This window comes from Martes martes, assembly GCF_963455335.1.
Source record: "Martes martes genome assembly, chromosome: 7".
NCBI lineage: Eukaryota > Metazoa > Chordata > Mammalia > Carnivora > Mustelidae > Martes > Martes martes.
In genome coordinates this window covers 104,846,139-104,864,134 of record NC_137894.1, presented here as the reverse complement: position 1 = coordinate 104,864,134, position 17,996 = coordinate 104,846,139, and the positions used below count along the sequence as shown (strand labels likewise).

Sequence of the window (17,996 nt, the reverse complement as noted above, 5' to 3'; positions counted from 1 at the left end):
CACATGGTTTTATCAACGGTAACTGCTCAGGTGGAAAACTAATTGTGCTTTCAATTTATTTTGACAGTTCAGTATAACACTAGTGACAAATTAGTGGTTCAGTCATCATACACTTATTTCAATGTGTTCTGATGCTGGAGTTACAAAGAGGAGTTATGCCATGGTGCCTCCCCCACAGAGACACCAAGTTGGGCTGCCAAGGGGCACAGGCTGGCTACTGCAAGATGTTTCTGGAAGGCCGGCATGGCAACCAAACAAGGCAGCAAAGAGGCAGTGGGGCTGAGAGAGAGTCACATGTGCAAATGCACTAGTTGCATAAGAAAAGGGTCCTGGACCCATACCGTGCCTTGAAAAGACATTGGACTGCTAGAGGTTGTTTCTGTTTCCTTGAGGCAAGGGTGAGTAACTAGAGAGTCCACTGCCCCAGAGACAGGTAACATTTCCCTTAGGTGCTAGCCTGCCCTTCCTATTTACCCCATCTTGATTCAAGTTTCTATTGGAACAGAAGAAAAAGTGACAAAAGATGGCCATGAACTTGACTTGTTCCAAAACTGGAGTGGGCATAGTCTGAGAATTTCCACAGGATTTAAAGATGGCAGAGTGAACTTTATTGAGGAGATACGGTCCATGGGGTGATGCACACACCATGAGTGCTGATATCTATCCTCCCCTTCTCCAACAGTAACAGGACCTAGAATAAAGGCTGCTTTCCTTGCAGGCGGAGGCCATGTAGCTAAAGGTAGGATGTGAGGGGAATTCAGGTGGATGATTCCCAGAACATGTCTCTAAGAGGGGAGGTGGGGAAGGGTGTTGCCTTCTTCCCCTTTCCTCCATCCTTAGTTTGTAATATGAAATGGCCAGAGGTGGACTGGCCACCTTGGATTGTCCATGAGGACAATGCCACACCCTAGAGGCACTGAAATGGAAAGTTGCTAGGAGATGGGAAAGGAAGATTGAGATCCCAGAACACTACTCCTAATCCACCGAGATAACGACTTTCATGTAAAGAATGGGTGGAAACTTTGATTTTTGTGTACACCACTACAGTTTTGGGTCTCAGTTGCACAGGCTTACAAATGATGGTTACGGGTGTGGAGGACATGGGGAGGTGTCCCACGAAGTGTCCATAATAATATCCAAGGTGTCAGCACTGTGTCGCACATGTAGCAACAAGGCCACAATCTGGTTTATACATTACAAAGAGCTGCCTGAATTTCAGCGGTGAAGAGGAAAAGCAAAGGGCACAAAAAATGATAATTTCCCAGTTAACCATAAACACAATGAATCTCTTACCTTTTTCTTGCTACAGTATATTTGCCATTTTTTCTCAGCTGGAAGTGCAAACATGGCTTCCCTGTGTTTGTCTGTCAGGTCAAGTTCATCCTGAGGGAAAAAAAAATAATTAGTATTTCGTAGATCAAATGTTATTCCTATAGGAGAGGTTATCAGCATCATTAGGGAAAAGAAAAAAAAAAAAACAAAAACCACTAACATATATTTCAATGAACTTGGGAAAGACCAAGAAGGCAAGGTATGTGTTGCCACCATTAAGAAAGCACATCTCTGGCATGGAGCTGAGTACGGAGCACAGAAAGAAGGATGAGGCTCGCCCTATACCTACTGAAGGGTGTTGAAAAGCATGTGCTGCTATAGAGTGCCCACTGAGCATTAAAGGTCATCACAGCTCCGGAGTTTGGATTACTCATATTATAGATGAGGGTTCGCTGGCGGGGGGTGGGGGCTCCACAAACACTGAGTATCAGGCTGGACCTGAAGAACTTGGACATGAGAGGAGGAGACCAAGGGAACCAAAGGCAGGGGCACAAGAACAGATGGGGTGTGTTTGGGGGACAGCGAGCAGCTTAGCAGAAGCACGGGAATGATGCAGAGTCATCACATGAAAGGTTTTGGGAGGCAGGGAGGGACCAGTTTGTGAGAAGTCTTAAATGTCAGAATGAGGAGTTTATTCTCTTGACCCATGAGAGCCGATGAAGATTGTGAGCAAGCACGTGGCATCTTCATTGTCATAAATCCCACTAATATTTATTCAGCATTTTATGCACCAAGCATCATGTGGCATTGTCTCGGTCCTCACAACAACCCTGAGTCCACTCATTAGTACGTCCTCATTGTAGTAACGCTGCTTGCTGTAATCCAGCTGGGGGAAATTTAGGTGGGAGATTGGGTAAGTAACTTGCTCCAGACCACACACCTGGTAATGACAGGGCTGGTTTTCAGCCCGCAGCTGTCAAACTCCAGAACCCAGACTCAGCCTCTCAGATCAGTGTCTGGAAACATTAATTTTACAGGGGAGAGAAGCTTAGATTGGATGCGAAGGGAAGGCAATTTACAAACATCCATAACTAATGAATAACAACAATATGATAATGAATATAAAGTGTTTAGAGAAAAGCTCTTGGCATTTAATAACTCAACCATCCCTGGTCTGTATTACTGGTATGGAGCATCTGGTACATTTTTCTTAGTAGAGGGAAAGTTCTCTAGGTGAGGGTGCAGACTGGTGGCTGTGAGACAGATGAAAAGGTGCTGTAAACCCAGGCACAATGAGGCTTCGATCCCTGAGGAATATAAACACGTTCCCCCTCTGAATGTCTTCGGTATAGACCTGTAATTCTGCCACCTGTAGACACAGGCTTCACACCTCATACTCCTACCTCCATTTATCATCGAGTCCTGTTATTTCTTTCGTGAAAAGAGTCATGATTTTTCCTTTTTTTGATTCCCAATGAAACCACCCAAATTTATGCTCTAATAACCGATCTGTCGGCTCCTGGCAGTAGCCTCCCCACTGTTCCTTCTTGCCTTCTCCACCCTCCCCATGCACACCCAAAATTCATTAAAGCAGCCGTACTTAAACCCGAGAGAACCTCAGCATCATCTGGGGGACCCCTTAAGTCATTGATCACCCAGAGTTAAGGATGGAGCCAGTGGGAGCGAATGTGAACATCTGATCATCTAAAAAGTTTCCAAGTGTGGCTGATGCTGCTGGTCCGGGCACACTTTAAGACCCATGCCTTAAAAATCGAGCTCCTGTGCGGTTTTGAGCTCCCAGTTCAAAAAACTTCATTAGTTCCACACACTGACAAAATACATTATATATTCCTCAGCCTGCCTTTGAGGTCTCCCATTTAAAACCCCAACTTAACTTTGCCAGGTTTGCTACAATTTAGCCCTTCTGCCCTTATTCTGTTACCACCTACATGTCCAGGGCCCAGCCACTCAGAGCCTGATATGCTGTGAGCTTCCTGGGGAAGCTGCTCATCTCCTTAAGTCTCTACTTCCTCATCTCCAGGATGGGCATATCATTCCTCTTGCAGGGCTATTGTGAAGATGAGCAATATGGACTGAGTATGGGGTAATGCTTGGCACAGGGCGGGTTAGCTGGGTGGCTGCAGTATTGTTATTTCTCTCATCATTTAGACATAGATCAGGTGCTATTTTCTTTTAAGAGCAAGGTAAATAGTTAAGTCACTAAAACACACACCCACGTACTATGACACCCTAAGTGCAAGAAACTGGTTAAGAATTTTAACAATGAACAATCAGGGAAGGAATAAAAGATATTTACAGAAAATCCCACCGTGAGGGAACATGCTAAAAATGTTAAGATTTTTGCATACAACTATTATATATGTGAAGTGATTGTTTTTCTTACTTTCTTCTTTTTTAAATTTCCTGTTAAGTCATACTTGCTCTCACCTATTGATGAATGAGGAAAATACTGTGACATAAATCACTTCCCGACCACTGGGGTTTTTCTTTGGGTGGGGGTGGGGGGGCAGGTTTAGGTCAGTTATTCAAACAGCTCAATAATATGGTGCTTACTTTGGGGAAAAGGTCCGGGATTTGTGAGAGAAAACAACACTACTCCTGTAACAGCACTGTTTGTGCTAACTGAGCAGAGGTATAAACAGGTAAAGCCTAAAACCTAGAAATTCACAGCAAAGAGTATTAATAAGTATTAATACTACTGTATTTTGCTCTTAGAGGTAGAATAATGCTTCACAGTTGAACTAGGACTTAGAAGCAGATGGTTTTAAGCAAAAAGAGAATTTCCAGAAAAAAAAAATTTTTTAAGTTGCTACAGGGTCGTTGGATATAATTTTGAATTACAGTAAGAAAATGGGGAGGGCGGGTAGTGCCTGGGTGGCTCAGTCAGTTAAACGTGGAACTCCTGATTTTGGCTCCGGTCATGATCTCAGGGCCATGAGACCAAGCTCCATAATGGCCTCCACACTGGGCATGGAGCCTGCTTAAGATTCTCTCCCTCTGCTCTTCCAACCCCCCTTCACTGCTGCAATGCTTTCTCTCCCTGTCTCTCTCCCCCACCGCAAATAAATAAATAAATAAATAAATCTATCTTTTAAAAATATTATAATTTAAGAAATTTAAAGAAAAAGAAAATGGGGAAGAACTAAATGGATGCTGGTAACAGTAATAGCTAACAACTATTGAGCACCTTCTGCGTGCTCAGTAGTACTGTTTTATAGGAACTAATTTATTTTCACAACAATCCTATTAAGTGGATACTGTTACCCCATCTTCCAGGAAACTGAGTCCTAGAAAGACTAAGTAGCTTCCTCAAGGTAACCAAGCTAGTAAATGGTGGAGAAGGAGCTGGGGTTGGGACTATTCTACAGAGCCCACGTTCTTAACCACCAGACTGTCCATTCTGTTGATCATTCAGCAGGTAGGTAAAATCACAACACTGATGCAAGTATGAAAATGTATCCATCTGTGGCACTCAAAGCCTACTGAGTGGCCACGAGCCAAAAGAGGAAGATGCTGTCATCAGCCATCCCTGAGTTCCAGGTCTGGCTCTCATGGGTTATGCAAACTTGCGCAAGTGACTTAACCTCTGGACTTCAATTTCTTCACCTGAGAAATGAGAATGATAATATGTATCTGACAGAATTGTCTCAAGGATTAGATCATGCAACCAAATTTTGTTTTGTATTTATTAAATGCCAGGCATTGTGCTAGGTGCAAGGGACAAAAAAGTATCACAGAGCTCATATTCTTGAGCGAGAAAAAGGGAAATCAAATAATCTCATGAACCACGATACGATCACACAGGAAGCTGAGCTCTGACAGTCTGCCTGTTGTGGGGAAAGGTAGGGCAATGAAGGCTGCCCCAAGGAAGTGAAGTGAAAGCTGAGAGATGAATAGGAACTAAATAGGTAAAAAGTACAGCAGGCAGTGAACAGTAGCTTTGAAGGATACTATGAACTTTGGTCTTTCTCTTAAGAGCAACCGGAGGTTACTGGCAGATTCTGAGTAAGAATGACATAGATTAAATTAGATAATGGCTGGGAGTGCCCCGGCACAAGGCCCAGAGTGTAACAAGACCCCCACCCCTCCATTCCAAAAGTATCTCTGCTCTGACTCATTCCATTTTAATAATACGGCTGAATCAAGCATGCAAGACTCCAAGAGACTATCACAGCCTTAGAGATCAGTCAACATTTCCTCGCTGTCCTACCCATTCCAGGACCCTGGCCAGACATTACAAAGAATACAAAGATGAATAACAGACCTTGATTTCATGGAATTTAAGAATCTAGTTAGGAAGACAGGATGATAGATAGAAAGCCTCAGTGGTTCCCTTTCTTTTCAGGATAAAGTCCAAAATTCCTCAGCAGGTAGGTAGAGGTCGTTTGTGATGCACTGACTTATCCCTTCTCCTTTTCTGCTGCCACCAGCCACCTTTTAGCACTTCTGGTCACAAATTGCCCACTTTTTAAACTTTTGCACCTGCTGTTCCCTTTTTCAGAAAGCCTTTACCACCATATCTAAGGATCAGTCCCATTCATCCAAGCTCTGTCAAGGTAGCACGGTATTTCCCTCCAGATGGCCCACCTTCACTCTCCTGGATGAGCCGCTCCCCTATTCTTGCCTCCGCTTACGGCATTTACCACATAGTGACTGTCATGTTATTGGCATGTCTGACTCCTGTCCTGGACTCGTGCCCAGAGGGCAGGAACTGAATTTGTTCTATTCATCTCTGCCATTAATTGACTAATTATTGTTCTGAAACAATATCTGACATGGCTGGATTGCCCCCTCCCCGCAAAAAAGTAAGGGGAGGGCACGAGGGAAAGCCGGGAGGAAGAAAGGGAGGGACGAAGGGAGAGGATTATTGTAGGATATAGTAATCATCAGCGTATTTCGAAGATTAACCCCTCCCCTTTTCTGGGCAGTAAAATGTACATACAGTGAAACATACGGATCTTAATACAATCTTCAGTTTGGCCAGGGTAGGCACTGAAGTGGTTGTAGCCCTCTACCCTTGAGAAACTGATTGTGTCATCTCACTCTCCATTAGCAATAGATGGCAGCTCTAGTTGCCCCACATTTTCACCAAAATGTGGTGCTATATCTTTTTAATTTTAACCATCTAGTTTATTTGACGAGTTATCTCAATGTAGTTTTAATTTGCATTTCCCTGATAACTGGTGAATATACCTTCTCACGTGGCCACTCCCACGTGTTCTTTTGTGAACTATCCAAGTCTTCTGCCCAGTTTCATTGAGCGACCTGTCTTTATTGCATTAGAGACATTCGTTACCTATTTTGGAAACAGCTCCTTGGTCCTGGGTATATAGAGACTATTTCTGCTAGGCTATAGCTTGCCTTTTTATTTTGTTAATAATCTATTTTGATCACTAAGTATTTTGATTTCAATGATGTCTAATGTATTAATCCTTTCTTCTAGAGTTAGTGCTTTTTGTCTTCTCTGAGGGAGCTTTGTAGCTTGCAGGTCAAAAAGTATTCTATGGTTTCTTATGGAAGCTGCCTAGTTTTAGTTTAGCTTCTGTGTTTGAATCTTACTCCATGTCTCCTAGACCTGACTCCTGGGGTCCTTCTTTAAATTCAGAATAGCTGGATGCCTTTTGCCTTCTCTCTTTTCCACCTGTGGACAAAGAGGACAATAAAATCACAGTTGACAGAGGAGGAAAAAGAAAGTCATACAAACTAATTTGAAAGCCACCTTGACATATTAGGTCCTTCAAACTCTGACATCACTTCAAAGTAATATTACAGATTACAGAGATTTTTCATTTTGACACTTAATCCAAATATTGAAAAAGGCAATCCTGGAAAACAAAGCCGGATCACTGTATCTCAGTACCTCTTTACGTGAGATTTTTAGAAAAAGTACATCTATGGGGCAGAAAGCCAACTGGTGGCTGTCTGGGGCTAGAGGCAGATGGGACTGATGCAGATGGGCAGGGTGGTTGGAGAGGTTCTGGAGCAGGATGGTGGCAATCGCTGCACAGCTGCATCCATTTCCTAAAACTCACTGAACTGTACTCTTACAATAGGTGAATTCTATAGAACGTAAAATTACATCTCAATATGCTGCTAAAGAAATAGAATCAAGCTTGGTTGTTCGAACCCTAAGGAAAAGAAAAAATTCAGAGTAGAAAAAATATAACCTTGGGTAAACCATAAGGAAGGAAATTTCTGACTGAACCAAATTTCTGATAAACCAAGGAGTTGGCTTAGAAGAGAACCTGATTTGGGGGTGGGGGTGTAAAGAAAAGGAAAAATGTGGTCCCCTTTAGGCTAAGTCATTTGCTCTGGGAACGGTTAAAATTTCAGACACAGCTTTTGTTTGAAACCAAAGATCACTTCTATGAAATAGCCTTCCCTTGAAAATTATATATGGATTCTATTAATATGCATTCCATTAGACCAAGAGATAGTATTTCCCCTAAGGTCCCTTAATATTAAATTAAATGATAAGTTAAATTTAATGATAAATCCTCAAGAACCTTCTCAGTGTTTTATTTTTCATTTTTCCCTACTGGTGGCTCTACAGAAAAGTGTTGGCTCCTCTGTGACTCTGTGAATTAATAAGCAAGTTTTCCACAGAGATTAACAAATGTAATTAGCCCAAATCCCAGGCAGCATCCTGGAGGCTCCTAGATCACCTTACTTTTTGTTTTGTTTTGTTTTGTTTTGTTTTACAATCATGCTAAGTCAGATATTATTTTGGGGACTGTCAATTAATGCCAAGACAAGCAGAACAAATTCAGCTCCTACTCCTACGCCCTAGACTTGGATAGCCCAGCTCCTTTCACTGGTCACAAAATTTTCTTTCATATTATTCCTTGTTGGACAGAGTTTTAAGTTAAATAGGAAAATAATTTAGCCAGTGATAAAAGGAGAAACATTCACACAAAGCATTGTTCCTCTTCCCCTCCGAACTCAAGCTTCTTGAAAACTAAAACCAGCAAACAAAAGCCTATAGGCTTTTCTTAGAGAACATATCATGTTTTTAATATCTTCATAAAATATATATTTGATATATAGTATCTTGGAAAAAGGTATAAATGATACACTTTTTATTAAGAAAAAAGTACCTCTGAGAGAAGCCCAGCTGTGGGAACTAAAGCTCTAGGCTTCATCACTAACAAAGCGTATTATTAAGACCCACTTCTAAAAGGTTCTGTACAAAGAAATCTCACTGGTCCTATACTCCACAGAAGCAGGCAGCACTGTAAAGAAATCTATATAAATCATAAAACAATTGGCACAGTACAAATAAATCTAAGGAAATGGATTGATTTGCTAGATAAAGCAAGGGAAGGAATTTTGAAAAAATATACAATAAGGGTCTTGAATGAGTTGAAAGAGCTCTTTTCAGAGACTTAGCTAAATTGAAATAGGGAGTTATTTATAAAACTTCCAAAACAATATTGAAAGCATTTACTCTTTGAAAATTCACCAAATCAATACATTTCAATGAGCCAACAAATACGTTTCCAGACTACAAGAGAAATCTTTAACAAAGGAATTCTGGATTTCTATTTCTAATGAGTTAAGCTAACTCTTCACACACATACTAATGTATCATGCAGAGGTAGGAGGACATGCAATTAATGCTCTGTCAGGGTGGGGAGAGAATTAAAAAAAATGAGAAGACAAGAAGCTAAGACAGGTCCTGGGGTCACCCTGTCAATCAACTTACTGCTTTGTATGTTTTTGTTTTTGTTTTTTAGTGGTCCTTGACCAGGTAACCAGCCATCTGACTCAATGTTCGGACCTCATGGAATTTCTAATTATTCTTACTCAGACAAAGCTAACTTTTTTCCTTCAAATTGCATACTTCAGGTATTTGCCCACAGCATGGAGGCCCAATTCACCCACCCCAGCCCTACCCACCAAAGACTTCCCCACATACCCCTAGGCAGCAATGCTCCAGGTCACTTCACATACACCCTAAGTTAGCCCTTGCTGGATTTAACCCTCTCTGTCACTAACTCTCTCCCTCCAACCCATAACTCAACAGTACCAGAAAAAAGTCAGATGCTCGGAGGCACAGGGGACTAGGCCTTAAGTCATACGACATAGTGATAAGTATAATGTCGTGGGAAAAAAGGCCAAATTAGTTTTACAAACGTAGAGAGAAACTGTACTGTTAGGCGGAGAAACTGCATCAAATATATGAACATCTAACCCCACCACAGCAAGTGACCGTCACATCCATAAGTCACAGATTGCCAATTCAGCTCTAAAATTTAACAACAGTGACCCTGAGAATAGTCCTTTACCTTTCCGGCGGTGGTTTGAAATCTGAAAGTGACACTCCGTATTAGTCATTTTAAATAGAAGTACATTCAGTGACTTATTACCTGCTCCTAACCAGTCAGGAAAAACATAAATGGAAAACAACAGAGTGCTTTAAATCCCAAAATGGATGTGTACACACAAGAGAACCTTGAAGGTTTTTAGCCAGTAAGATTTCTGCCAACATTCTTAGTCATTACATGAAATACCACAATATGACTCACCTACACAGACATGTTCTCTGTGTCTGATAGACATGTTTTCATTCGATATATAAAAATAAGAAGTGAGATCCCACAAGCAAAGGCTGACTAAGAGAAATAATTTTTAGTTCTTAATACCAATGGTTAAGTGTTTTATACTATTTCCTTTCCTTTCTTTAACAGTAGGCAATGCAAACCATAACCAGTTTGCTAGACAAAACCTGTTACTAAACCTGTAGGCTTCTCATTCAGCTTCTCTGTGTTATTACCATCAGAAACTCATTAGAGCAACTTTAATTTTTAAGTAGTATACATCACCAGCAGTGTTGCAGGAATCTTAAATAACTCTGTTCTAAGTATATGTTAAAATCATCTCCCAGTATCCATCCAGCCACCTAAATATCTAAATATCCAGTTTTTACATCTATAATCTGGTAGAACTTCTGTTGACAAGGCTTAATACAAAGAATTTCTAAGCAGTGTTTCCCTAACTGAATGCATGGAGGGACTTCATCTCGTGGGACAAAGAACCAGCGTAGAGTTTAAATAAGTTCCCCTTCCCTCAATGACACCTGTACTGCTCTTGCCAGCCCAGGCCCTTGCTGCACCGGCTCAGCAAGCTCTTCAGAGACTTTTTGGCAGCTCAGCGGACACTTACGTTTTATTTGGGTCATAAGACATTTAGTAGAATAGGTCTCTTCCCACACTGCAGCTATTTATTTTATCAAGTCACTTATGGTAGAGAGACTGGACAGGAAATAATTCTCAAACATTATCAACCTTGTCCTCTCAAGCTGCTACCGTTGATGCTAGACACTTTGGTGCTCCCATATGAAGAACAGAACCAAAGAGAATGGTAACAGGTGGATGGGGGACAGGAAGGGCACAAGGATCAGCCCAAATCTATCACTTCTACTTCGAGAATAATTCAGAATACATATACCCAACCACTGGAGGATTCAGCAGTCGTGAATTCACGCACATATGCACACACATACACATTAAAATAGCTACTGAGCATCTCAAGTATTAACCTTTAGTAATTTGTTACTCATGCAGGCCATAAGCATTTACTGAGTACCCACTCTGGGCCACACCCCACTCCGGGCACTAGGGTTCCCGAGGATGAAAAAGCCAGATTACAATGCCTGTGTGTCATTCTGCTCTCTGAAAATGTAGAGGTGTCTATTCATAGAAGGATTAACATGATGAGTGTCCATATGGGAATAAACTCGTACCATCTGATTGTTTAAAAGATGACAAAGGACTTGGCTTTTTCTTCTACATCCAAGAAATGACCACCTTTCCTATAAACAACCTGTATATACATTCTAAGTGAGCTTTCAGTTATTTGGTTTAATTTAATTCTTAAATATTCCACTGCATAATGAAATAAACAGCAGCTGTAGGGTGTTTCCAGTGGATTCATTTAAAATTGGACAAGAGGAGAAAAACTGCTACATTTTTAAATCTTATTTTCCAAAAACTATACAGAGATGTGGTTCTTTACCCATAAGCCAAAAAAATCATAACTAAAAGATGTAACTGGTACTGAGCTCCTATAACACACACCAAGAAACAGTCTAAAATTCCTGAGTAATTCTGGGAATTGAAGATGGGGGGCGGGATTCCAAGTACAGCAGATAAAATTGAGGACAGTTAGAACTGAAATACACCACCCACGTACTGGGCATTTACCTCCCATAGGCCATGTGACATATGTTTTATGTGAACAAATGATGTTTAGATGAATCCCAATGCATCAATATATATTCTCATGCGCAGTTATTTATACAAACTACCAGATTGTTCTAGCCATTACTGAAACACATTTTCAAAATTACACTTGAAAGCTTACTAAACCACATGACTTGTGGAGATGGAATTATTTTCCCAGTCTTCTAAAACCTGGACTGATTTATACGGGGACATGTAGAGAGTTGGCAAGTCAATAGAGGAGGCTGACTTTGTGTAATTTGCACATGGTAGCCTGTGGATTAAGTTAAATAATCAGATTTTAAATTGTAGTCAAAAGCTAAGTACGTATATACTGCTCAGTCTCTTTAGAATTCATAGTACTGAAATTCATCACGGCCAAGGTGACTTGTAACCATTTTCTAGCATTACTAGTTCAGAGACGGTTTTGCAGCTATTTGTATTAAAAGAAAAAAAAGTTTTCATGTTTCTTTCCTCCATCTCTCCACAATCCCCCTCCCATTTCAGTCCCTATAATCTAAGTTAAGAAACACCCAGAAATAAGTGTATTGACTTATAACAAAGTATCTAACATGGAGTCAAAAATCTATACTTAATAATAGCCTATAGAAAAGGACACTTGGAATGATCTTGGTGAGATAAAACATAAATTTAGTACTAGAAGGAATAAAATGGTTTTGTGGTTTTACCTTAAGCTTTACTGTTCTTGTGTAGTAAATCAGAAGACAAGAAGGGAACTTAAGAAGCCTGCTGTCCACCTCACTGTCTTTAACCAGACAAGGCCTCCAAACAGTACAAAGAAATGTAGACTATCCATTGGGATGAAGATCTACACTGCCAACCCTACTTTGATTCTCATAAGTAATATAATGTTCTGTTCAGAAGTATAACAGATATAAGCAAGCAAAAGCACCTACATTAACATCACCCTGTATCACAAATCATCAGTTGTTCTCAGTGCCAAAATAATTTGTTTATAAAGTTCTGGGTTTGGGATCTTTTTTTTTTTTTTTTTGGTCATCTGCAAATTGACCATGTATTGGCAACCATTCACATCTACTACTTAGGGATTTCAGCACTGAACACATTTAAGCCCATATCTGCTTTCCCACTTACCTCTGTGATGTATTGCGTATTTTCATACCGTTCTAAACATTTTTCTATAAACTCATCAAGTCAAGGTATCCAAAAATGCCAGAGTCAGGGGAAGATCTACTCAATATATTTTCTTCTACATTGTCAACTAATCATGTCCTTTAGCTAAACAGAATTTTCTCGTTGACCTTTATAGGTTTGTCAAATGAAAAGAATTTTAACCTCATGGAAATAGAACAATTTTAATATCAGTTTTTTCACTGGATTCTGATTTTTGGCTTCCAGACAACTGAACACTTTGAGACTATTCTAACATTTCTTTGAAGTCTTTATACGGTCTGATTTTCTCTGCTTAATTATTGAGCAATCCTTTAGACTCTAAGAAACAATAGATTAAAACTAGGATTCCTTATAACTAGGTTTTTTTTTCCTTCAATCAGGTTAAAATTAAATGTTCTTGCTACCCAATTCTTAAATCTTTTTTTGGAGATGGGGAACTGAATAGCTCCTATGAGAAATGTTCTATTCTTAGTCATGGCCTTAGTGTGAAAGGCGAGTTCTAAAAACAAAGAGATAAAAAGTGTTGAAACTTGTCATCAATTCTAGTGATAATGGAAGAATTTTTATTAAAAAGAGCTTAAGATAGTCCTAGTAATAAAAGAAATTATGTTGGCAGCCTGAGAAGATGAGTAAAATTTCACGTAGCTAGGAAAAGAACAAAATTTGTACACTGGTAAATCTGTAAGACAAATTTGGATTCCTGTAGCTCCTTTCATACCAAAGTGACTTCAGAATATATTGAAAAATGAAAAGATTACTGATATAGATTCCCAAGTGAATTCCGCTGGCGCAGCTTACCTTGACTGTGTATTCATCTGACTCTGATATGTCAACTAAATTCTCTCATTCCTGCTATCTTCATTTCTCAAATTCTATGCTGGCTACTAATGTCCCCAGGAATTAGTAATAATAAAACTGACCTATAGTGAGTAATTGTATTTATGAGGATACAAATCTTCCCATCAACCTATGGTATCCATCATTGCCACGTTCCCCATTGAGATTTAATTTTCATTGGCAATGCTCAATAGTATAAATGGTAGTTTTGTGATCAATAACACATTTTTAAATAAATTTCTTTAACATAGTTTACATTTCTTGGAAGGCACAGCACTCTATAGTCTATTATCCCAAAACATTAGACCGATTGGCCAAACAAATGAAGACAAAGGAGTGGATTCAGAAGAAGACAGATAAACCCGAAAAGTTTAAAATGTAACTGGTCACATTTCAGATTTGGGAAAAGTTGGGTCCATGATGCATATTTCCAAGTAGTCATAAATTCATAGTGATGTACTTACTGTATTAGAAATGAAAGCTTTCCTCTAATAAATCTATGAAACTGAATCCAAATACAGAAAACAACGTGTGAACTAGAAGAGTGGAGATTTGGTGCAAAACACTTCAAAACCATAACCAGGTTTGCCCGAAACCTGGTTTCTCACCTAAAATCTCAGCCAGGCAAAGCAGTTGGACATCTGCATGTTCTATAAGACAAGAGAGCTGAGGGAACACCAGTTCCAATATCACTGTTGCTGTAGAATAGTCTGTAGGTTTGAAACCCTTAGCCCATGAGCTCCAAGTGTGTGGAGTCCATGCACTGGGTAGAAGAGCAGAAGGGGCCTCCTCCTAATTCTCTCTTTCCTTTTCGTTTCAAAACTAAAGTACCCTGAGGAGGTATACGTTGCAGCAAGAAAGCATCTCATCTCAACAACTGGACTCAAGTGAAAACAGAATCTATTCAACAAGACAGGACACCTTTTGCTAAACTTATCAACACTTCACTGAGACTGCCAAGAGCAATGGTTATTTTTGTATATGTAATCAGACAGCAAAATATTTTGCTGTACTTTAATATATTTGGTTTGCTGAGAAAACTATAAGAAAGCAGAGGTACTGTCCCCTCATTCAGTAAGAATCTAAGATATATAACTAAATCAATAATACAATCATTCCCATCTCCTTTTCCAGAACCTCTTCTCAGAAGCCTCTTATTTCATGTTCCATCTACACTCAGCTTTCTGTTCCTTGAGACTTCTATGATTTTTCTCACCTCCCAGCCCCCTATATATGCTGTTCTCACAGTCTGTAACACTCCTCTCTCCACTTTACCTGGATATTCCTACTTGATTTTTACGTCTTACATCAAATGAAACTTGCCCCAAAGCCTTCCAGGACCCTTCCCCACTAGGTTAGGAATCTGTGGGGTTTGGGGGTAGGTGTCAGCAAATAGCAAGTTTGGAATTCGCTGACAGTTAAGCTAAGGAGCCAAGCTAGAAAGGAAATCAAATACCTTCTTTTTCATGCATGCAAGTGGGGTTGGAGAACCCAACTTTCACCTGCAGACAAGTGGCCTTGCTGAGATTTCAATGCTGAATTAGACACTTACCCACCAGCAGTACAACTGCAGAACTCCCCAAGGGGGCTCACTCCTAGGAAATTCATAGCACCAAGGGCTACAAAATGTGTTTCCGGAAAGCAGGTTGATTCGTAGAGAAACTGAGGAAGAGAGAGGGACTCAACTATGGATATCCCCAAAAGGAGCTGGAAGAGAAGCTAGGAGTTCCTGGACAAGAGAGCTAGGGTTATACACAGGAACCTGTGAGTGGAACTCCCTCCTTGTGAAAAAAGGGAACTGAACATGCTTCCCCAAAAGTATACACTGGGGAGAAGCCCCTCATAATCCTTGGGCACACGAGGTAAGATTACGTGTTTAGTTTCCCCCACTAAACCTTCAGTCCTACAAATTCGTGAAGAACCATGATTGCTTTGTTCACCAGTTATCACACGCATGTACCCCAAAAGAAATGGCCAGTCAATTAATGATACATTCTTCTGTTCATCCCAAAGGAAATCTTCTAACATTGAGATGAAACAGTTACTTGAATAAGGACCACTTGTAGAGTTATAATGCCTAGGAGTCTTCAAATAGGTTGGCAAAAAAAAATCTAAGACCTTTAAGAGCTGGTGGAAAGAGCATAGCTAAATCTTATTTTATGGGAACAGTATTGAGTCTTAGGTTGGATATGCTCAGTTTGTGGCTAAAGCAAAGGACAAAGCAAAAAAAGTGGGGCAAGCAGGTGGGGGAGGTAATACAGGAAAAAAAGGATTGATGCTTGAAAGGCATAAAATACACAGTTAGCAGAAATTACATAAGCTCTCAACTGAGTATTTTTTAAAATATACCAAATCAGTTAAAAATTATAGCACAGAGGCTATTTCTATTTGACAACTCACAAAAATAAGTAATTAATTAGTTTAAAAAATGTCCAAGTTACATGCCCTCAGTTCTCCAGGAGCTACAAAATAGCTTTAAAATCAGCAGGTCAATCTGTAGGAAGTAATAACAAGTGCTGGCATAGATGGGGTCAAACTGGAACCCTAACACACTGCAGGTGGGAATGTGAAATGGTGTAGCCAGTTTGGAAAACAGTCTGGCAATTCCTTAAAAGTTAAACATAACTCTGTTATCATATGGCCCAGAAATTCCACACTTAGGTCTACACCCATGAGAATTGAAAATCTATTTCCATGCAAAAACTTGTATATGAATGACGTTTACAGCAGCAATATTTTTTATAGCTAAAGACTGGCAACAACCCAAATGTCCATCAACGGTCAATGGATAAACAAAATGTGGTACGTCCACACAGCGGAGTATTATCCAGCCACAAAAGGCCATGAAGTACTGATACACACTACAACATGGATAAACGGAGAAGATCATGCTACGTGAAAGAAGACAGTCCCAAAGGACCACATATCATATGATTCTATTTCTATGAAATGCCCAGAAGAGGCAAATTCACAGAAATGGAAGTGCATTAGACATAGCCTGGCTGAGCTGGGGAGAAATGAGAAGTTGACAGTTAATAGGGAAGGGAGCTGCTTTTTGATGTGATGAAAACATTCTAAAATGTCTTGTGGTAATTGTCACACAACTCTGTGAATATACTAACAGCCACTGAGTTCTACACTGTCAATAGGTGAATTATATAGTCTGTAAACTAGACCTCAATAAAGCTACTATTTAAAAAAAAAAGATATGCAGGTTTTTGGACTGGGGCCTCCAGGAACCACTACATCCTGAAATTAAAACAAGTCTGACTCCACGGCCTGTGGCCGGTGCTCCTCGCACCCCACCTTCTTTACAGATTCCCATGGCTGACCTCCCATTCAGCTCTGCTTTACTTATGAGATGGTAAGGCTGCAGTAAGCAATTCTGCAACCTACCTGTTCAGCACCATGTTTAAAAACATTAATTGAGTGCGTCATCAGAAGAGGCAAAGGAAACCAGCTTATGACAACCGGCTGTGACGAGATGCTTCCCCTGCAAGTTAGGACCCACACTGGCTCACTCACAGCAGGCAGATTAGCTTTCAAGAAGAGGAAAAACCTGGCATATCTGCTTAGGGTGTTGTGCCCAGGAAATACCTGAATTAATTCCCATCCCTCTCACTACACTAGAATGTGGAGTGTAAAGCACCTACCAGGAGGCAGCCTTTTTAAAGAAGTTATCTTCTTTACACCAAACCTCTCTCAGATACAGTACTATCCTCATTTCCTAGGCAAGGCAATAAACTTAAATTCCAACAGAAACCATCTTAAAGGACGTAACCACAGGTTGCAGAGTGGTCTGACCCCACAGGCCAGGCGCTCCGCCCTTCCCCATGTGGCCCTCCTTTCCTGTGCATGGGCAGAGGCAGAAGTGCTTCTGTGAACACTCGAGAGAACCCAGGACAGAGGTTTCCAGTGGCTTTGAACCCACCTCTCTTGCCCCAGGGCACCCCTGGCCATTGGATGGATTTGTGGTCTAAGTCCCTGAAATCAGGAGTAGATAGAAATCCATCTGTCACTCACCAGGACAGATACAAACCTCAACATAATTTGTTTTCCAATGGTTTCAGCTTAAAGTTCTGGTTTGGCATTGGCTTTTTAACAACTAACAGCTGCAGGCAATTTTCACACAGAATAAAGACATCAATAAGGCAGAGAGTGGAATTTTCTCCCTTATGAATACAGAACAATGAGCTGTCTTCAAGATGTACGTGGAGCCGCCACCACGCGGGCTCTGGCTTCGGGCTCGTTTGGAGAGTCTGATGGAATACAACTGACAACAGAGTGGATGTGGGTGCTTCAAGGGTACTAGCTCTGCCCACCAGCTCCACTACCACCAAGAAGGCCTTCATCTATCAGCAACATCTATCTCCTTAGGCTGACTTTTGGTTTTAAAATACTTTAAGTGGGAAATAAAACCAAGCCCGCGAATCATGAATACATCGTTACTGCCTTTCTTTGCAGCCATCATGGTAGATGACTCACTGC

At 40.5% G+C, this 17,996-nt stretch overlaps 1 protein-coding gene across 4 annotated transcripts in view; it reads right to left on the bottom strand.

The window, feature by feature from the left end:
- DAAM1 (dishevelled associated activator of morphogenesis 1) overlaps positions 1 to 17,996 on the bottom strand; it is a 163,061-nt gene that overhangs the window by 78,143 nt on the left and 66,922 nt on the right. For all 4 annotated transcript variants that reach the window (XM_080809656.1, XM_080809658.1, XM_080809657.1 and 1 more), the window contains one exon: positions 1,294 to 1,383. In XM_080809656.1, the coding sequence (XP_080665782.1) occupies positions 1,294 to 1,383 (90 nt within the window). The remainder of the gene's footprint in view (positions 1 to 1,293; positions 1,384 to 17,996) is intronic.